The sequence below is a fragment of the Tasmannia lanceolata genome, unplaced genomic scaffold (genome assembly GCF_043159265.1).
Source record: "Tasmannia lanceolata isolate RefF3 unplaced genomic scaffold, GAP_Taslan_0.1 ptg000015l, whole genome shotgun sequence".
NCBI classification, from domain to species: domain Eukaryota; kingdom Viridiplantae; phylum Streptophyta; class Magnoliopsida; order Canellales; family Winteraceae; genus Tasmannia; species Tasmannia lanceolata.
The window spans coordinates 14,613,706-14,620,178 of record NW_027518692.1 but is presented as its reverse complement, the minus strand read 5'-3'; the positions used below and the strand labels follow the sequence as shown (position 1 = coordinate 14,620,178).

General features: G+C 37.3%; 1 protein-coding gene across 3 annotated transcripts; it reads right to left on the bottom strand.

Annotated features, from left to right (window-relative positions):
- Window positions 1-687: 687 nt before the first annotated feature.
- LOC143847521 (guanylate kinase 2-like) lies at window positions 688-6,063 on the bottom strand. 3 transcript variants are annotated; one of them, XM_077356387.1, is made up of 11 exons: window positions 5,780-6,063; window positions 5,293-5,330; window positions 4,992-5,099; window positions 4,096-4,172; window positions 3,880-4,009; window positions 2,606-2,968; window positions 2,316-2,437; window positions 1,621-1,756; window positions 1,453-1,498; window positions 1,254-1,332; window positions 688-1,165 (listed from the first exon to the last, which is right to left on the bottom strand). In XM_077356387.1, the coding sequence occupies exons 2-11, from the start codon at window positions 5,293-5,295 to the stop codon at window positions 1,036-1,038; spliced, it is 1,194 nt and encodes a 397-aa protein (XP_077212502.1). In that variant the 5' UTR covers window positions 5,296-5,330; window positions 5,780-6,063; the 3' UTR covers window positions 688-1,035. The 3 variants fall into 3 exon arrangements, with proteins under 3 accessions (XP_077212502.1, XP_077212501.1, XP_077212500.1); XM_077356386.1 differs by having other exon boundaries at window positions 1,254-1,359; window positions 5,751-6,059; XM_077356385.1 differs by having other exon boundaries at window positions 1,254-1,359; window positions 5,780-6,059.
- Between the last annotated feature and the right edge of the window lie 410 nt (window positions 6,064-6,473).

Genomic DNA, 6,473 nt, shown 5'->3' with positions numbered 1-6,473 from the left:
CCCTTCAAGTGTTGCTTTTTCTGCCTTATCTTCTCTCATTGCAGGTGTGTGTCCTCTGTATTATCTCTCACATGTAATTTATCAATCAGGGCTCATCTGCACAGGGATGGAAATAATCCTTGTTCCTGGGATTGGCCACCCTGCTTGGATAAATTCCCTACCCATTGGGGCTGTTCTGGACTTCTGGACGTGAACGAAGGATAGCAGCCCTATCCAAGTATAAAATAAACTAAATGCTTCTTTTCTATATGACATAAGAAGCCAACTTGTTTGCTGAGTATCTTCTATGTTGATGCTACCCTAATCCAAGAATAGGCTTTATCCAAATGATCAGAGCCTTGATATCAGAAGCATCTCAATTGAAAAAACACCCGTTACCTTAATTGCATTTCCTAACGCATCAATGAACAAAACTTCATTATAAAGCTAAGGGTTCATCACCTTCCACTCCTACCTGATTTCTCCACCATTTGCATACCTAAAACTGCAATGTGTGCAACATTTTCTGAAACACTCAGCCGTTGTGCCAGTTTTAATTGCAATTTTAGGATTCACTTGTCATGGCGATTAATCTGGTTTTCTTTCTGTAAGTAGTAACAGCTTAGGATTGGTATAGAAACGTAAAATTACAATCCACTGAGCCCTATACCAACAAAAATTACTAAGCTGTCACTAGAAAAATTCAAATACTAGAATGCTAAATGGGTATTTGAATTATAAAATCACCACTGCAACACAAACCAAACACATGAATTCTCCCCTCTCGCTCTCCTCCACAGATGAAATTTTTTCCTCAAAACTAATTTTAGTTCTCAGCACAAATAAAGAAAGATGGGAAGGAACCCCAATCTTAGCTTGTTTCCCAATACCATTCTGCATCTTCTTTCACCTCCTCTCATTCAATGTGATGGCTTGAAAGCAAACACGTCAGTCTATTCCCTCTAAGTTAATCCAAAACTGAGATACTGGTTAATAATAGCATGAAGCATAATCCAGGTAGCGGTTACTAATAGCGTTAATCTCTGCCCACAAGTGCTAATAAGTGAAGTTCTGGATTTGTTTGATCCCATTTAGATCATCTGAAAATGGGCCAATGGCATGCATGTTTAATCCTCTAGTCCGCCCTGGTGCACCTCCCTTTACCGACGATACATCAAGCACAAACCTACGCAGTCCAAGCAAAAGTAAAACAAATATGAGTATTTTCAATGGATATTGTATGTGCAATTCAGCACCAAAAAAAAAAGGCTTACAGGTTATTTGATGCTTTTCCTAGGTCAGTTGTTCTGCAGTGTATGAGAACCTTTTGGTCCATGTCTGATACCAGATGACCTAAAGGAAGTTCAACATTCTTCAAAGCTGGATGAAAGTTGCAAGGGTTTACTGAGTTTAGTTTCAAAGAGGAAAAAAAATCAAGGGAGCAATGAATAGGAGCTGAAAATAGGTACTTACATGGAGAATAAAAAGTTTTGTTGCTCCCATCTAGGGCCAGGATTTTCTACAGCAAAGCAATTACAAGAGAGTTCAGACCACCCCTTGGAAATCTACTATCACTGATTGGCATAAGACTTTAGAAGCATAACCAGATGAATTTAGTTAATGCGAAAACATGGGAATGACCTTAAGATTTGCATAACATGTTTCAAGGCCGTCATTCACCAAGATATGATCGAAAAGACCTGAAGATCTCCCTTGCTCAAGCTCCGCTTTCGCATTCCTGAGACGCTTTTGAACCTGTTCCTCCGTTTCAGTGCCCCTAAGCAAAGTCACAAATACATTCAAATGTGGTTAATGGCTTTACAGCCATAGTTGTCAACCTGTGACTCGATTTCTTAATTTTATGACTCGTGACTCATAAGAGTTTTTGACAAGAACAAAATAAAAAAAACAGAAATTTAGTTGAAAAAAATATAATTATATATCAAAAGATGAAGCATCATGTAAAAAATATAACCCAATAGAACATGGATAAAACACTAAGCCAAAAATATAAATAACTATATGCTTGTAACTTGCATGCACAAAAATAATTAGGTTATAAGTTCCAACTTCCATGTTTTCAACCATCAAAATAAGAAAGCGCAGGCCCAGCGACTCGACTCGTAAGTCTTATTTTTTCGAGTCGACTCCCAACGACTCGTTCGTGTCATCAAACGACTTGGACGAATCTTCAATAGAGGCGAGTCACCCATGCGACTCGATTCGACTTGGGAGTTGACTCGTACGAGTCATAAGAGTTTGACAACTATGTTTACAGCAATTAGCAATGGCTCAAAGTATAAAGAAAAGTTTCAGCCTCGTGCTTCTAAATTTACCGTGCACGAAGGCGCTTCTCAAGCTCCTCAGATGAAGGAGGACAGATAAAGATGGATATCACTCCAAGAGAACTAGCCTTAACAGATCTAGCGCCTTGAACATCAATGTCGAGAATGCATCTCTGCAATTGAAAAGAAGACGTTAATTCATCTAAACCAACTGGATCAAATATGTGGAGGTATATAGTTAGAAAACCAAATCAAATTCTCATACATACCAGGATAAAGAGTTAAAGACCAAGCTAAAGACTACACTTTGTTTAGAGTAGTAACAAAGTATGGCATTTTACCTTTCCTGAATCTGTTACTGTCTCAACTGCTTCGATACTTGTCCCATAGAGATTTCCATGAACATTGGCAGATTCAAGGAACTTTCCATCTTGAATGTCCTTTTCCATCACATTTCGCTCGGTAAAATGGTAATGAATTCCGTTCTTCTCCTTGTCTCTTGGACCACGGGTTGTGTGACTCACGGAAAAACCAAAGGTGGATGGGAAGTCCTTCATTAGTTTGGAGATCAATGTGCCTTTTCCCACTCCAGAGGGCCCACTAATAACTATTGGCTTCGGACCGTCGCCCTTCACCCCCTTACTCCAAGCAACCACCTCAGTTTCTAGAATCTTCTTCTGTTCCTTAACAAATGGGGTGTCCACCTACCAAAAAAAGGAATGGTAAGAATACGGTATGTCCACATGGAACAGAAAGAAATGCAAAAAGGGAACTAGATCGATTTAGTTCCTAATTGATGCACAAGGAACTTATAAGAACACAACAGCAGTTGTTATAACCATGGTTTTGTTGAAATGGTAGGGTACAAACAGTTAAAATTCCCATTGCAGATTGGAAGGAACTGTGAGAGTAGAGTACCACCAACAACTAAATACAACAGAAAAATGAAAGACTATCATGGCAATCGAAGAGGAAAAACCATAAAAAGGGAACCAGATCAAATTCTGCAATAAAAATATATCCAGCCTAATGGATTAACTGGGGGCCCAAATAACTATAATTATTAATTGATGTATACAGACCTTATATGAAATCAACACCAACTATTATAACCATGGATTGTTAAAATGGTGGGGCACATACACTTGGGCCCTCTTCGTTTAAGATTATGACAACCTATTGTGAGTGCTAAACCGATTATTATACTCAAATTTAAAAATAACTTTGAGTCCAATAATCAGTTTGGCACTCTCAATCGGTTGTCATAATCTTAAACGAACAGGGCCTTAAATTTTCCATCGCAGATTTGAAGGAACTGTGGGAGCACGAATGACAACTGAATACAACTATAACACACACGCAGATTTGAAGGAACTGTGGGAGCACGAATGACAACTGAATACAACTATAACACACACACACACTAACACACACACACACACACACACACACACACACACACACACACACACACACACACACACACACACAGACAGAGACTATCATGCCGATCAATTGGCTGATAACTGTACATTTTTCCATCTTCCAGCACTTCTAACAATGCATTAATCAAAGAAATATATCAAACAGGCAAAAGCAGTTTAAGAGATCGAACCTCGAGAAACCAGGCACAGTCGTCAGCTGAAGAGTCTCTCTTAAGAATCAATATTCGATCTCTATTAAGAAGCATTGCTGAGTGGCCTTTACATGGGGCAGGTTTTGTGCCTAATACAGTCGGAACCACCCTGCCAGTTCTAGCATAAATCAACAAATCCAATTCTAGACCAATACCCAAAAAGCACCAATGCAAAGTAGTCAGTAACTATCTCACCATTTGCTTGTTGATTTATCAAAGATCTGGACACTAATTGACAAGGTTGCTCCATCATCGGATCCTCCAATTACATACTGAGCAAAAACACAGATTAATGGTTAGGAAGATGATATGTATAGAATTTCTATTCAATGAATGACTAAAGAAAAATGATTAGAACTTTCAATGATACTGGAATAATATGTAGTTCTACAATGCTTTGAAAATTGACAGACTTCACAATTTAACTTTGACTCGTTGTTTAAACAGAAATTATTTGAAAGAGTAATGTTAGGAAAACCGAGAGTAGGACCTAAAAGTGGACCGAACAAATAGATTCACGCCACAAAATCACAAGTGACGTGAGCGAGCCCTTAATTTTAGGGAAATCATAAAAAGTAAATTTTTTTTGAACACATGGCACGTTCTCATTACAGGTCCCCTGCTACGTGGTACTCTCGGTCTCCATATCATTTTCCTATTTGAAAATAACACTTTTAAGGACTACACAACTCGCTATCCTCACGGTCACAAACAATCATCTTCTTTGTTTCCAGATTTTAAAAGATGCAATAAGAATGGTAAAATGTGATGGGGGACCATCTGATATACCATGAAAAATCAAGTAGTTACGAAGATGGGGCCCATCTGATACAGGGCAATGTAATGTACGACTAATACTTCGCTCTAATGCCAAATTGATGTAAGAAGAATCTACGGAAGGGATTATCTCTGCTGATTTTAATCACGTATTGAGGAGTTTAGGGCACACTCTTGAAGCCATTTGAGTTTCAAAAAAATTGGGAAATCTGGATGATTTGGGAATATGGGAAGATATGTTTGAGAATAGGGGCAAAAAGGATCAGTGAAAATTAGGGTTTTAGATTCTAAAATATGTGATTAGATTCACTCACTATCTTCTCGTCGAGGATAGTGGCCGTCTGGTAGCCTCTCGATTCTGAATCAAACCCAACAGGGAAAACTTCTGGCAGGTCATTTAGAAAGAACTCTTGTGCTTCTCCCTGATTAGGAAAATGCAAAGAGATTAAAACCCTTTATTTGATAATCCAACCAAAACCAAGAAAAGATCATGACTCCTAAAATAGGAAGAAATACTTGAAATATAATTCAATCTACAACAACATAATTCAAGATTACACTATTCTCTGCTTTTCCAAAATGGAAACAAAGTATAATCTATTAACAAGATCTCACCATGGAGAAATCTTGCTTCCCCAAATGAAGCTTCTAACCTGAACAACATACATACAGAAATTTAAAAGGGAAAAAGACAAATTAAAAACCCAAATAGACAATTTAACAATCTCAATCCTACATTAAAAAAAAAAAAAAAAGTACCAAGACAAAAATAGAAATCACTAAGAAGACACAGAACCAAAAACCCCATTGTACCCACACAAATTTGCAACCTGACAAATACACATACAAAAAGATAACGAAAAATTTAAAAAAAAAAACTGAGAACCCATAAAGCAAATAAGTAGATCATACCAAAAAAAATCAAAAGACTCAAATAATTGATCATATATTTAACAAAACCCATATCTTAGATAAAAACATAGCACCAATGGATTTACAAACTCATACTTAAAACCCACAAAGCTATATTCATCACACGGAAAAATGAAGGAAGAATTAGAAATGATACTCACCAGATAGAGAAAATAGAAACAAAACCCACCTCTATCACGTTTAAGTCTTAGGATCTGATGATGATCTTTTTGAACTAAAATCAATGAAAAGAGCTGAAGAAAGTGGTAGATATGTTATCAGATTCAGACCCAAGAGCCTAAGTTTTCAGGAACTTTTCTTAAAATAGTAACAAGGTGATCGAAGATAAACCAAAAATTGCTAGATGTTGTACGGTCATATTCACAGAAAGCCACACAACCCTGCCTTTTATAGCGGTTTATGGGACGGTTCTGTTTGGCTTTCAAAAACCGGGAAATTTCGAGAAAAACAGACTTTGAAAACTGCCTCTGACTCTCTGAGAATCCCGAATCGAGTTTTTTTTTTCCGTTTATCTCGCTTTTCACTTTTTTTCAAGGAAAGAAATTTCCCGTTTTCAGGCGAAAAGACTAAAACACCCTTAGGGAGTAGGGTGTCATTGGATCAGACAGTCCGATGGACTATTCGAAGTTTACGACTAATAAAAGCCCGTGGGACTGTCCGAAATCCGATATTATCATATTATTTTACAAAAATACGCTTCAATTTTTATAAAACTAAGTATATTTCAAGGGTATTTTAGTAAAGATAAGTCATATCTATTCCGAACAATTTCTATGTTTACTATTTTGTCATTCATCTCTCTAGTCTTGAGTCGGCCTCTTCTTTTCCTTCTCTAACCATTGACTTTAAGTCTCTGAACCACT

Excerpts from the sequence above, each read along its gene's own strand:
- LOC143847521 (XM_077356386.1), bottom strand. Across the intron at positions 2,969-3,879 it reads ACTGTGCCTGGTTTCTCGAG|GTGGACACCCCATTTGTTAA; the intron begins GTTCGATCTCTT and ends TTTTTTTGGTAG. Across the intron at positions 1,499-1,620 it reads CATGTTATGCAAATCTTAAG|AAAATCCTGGCCCTAGATGG; the intron begins GTCATTCCCATG and ends GCTTTGCTGTAG.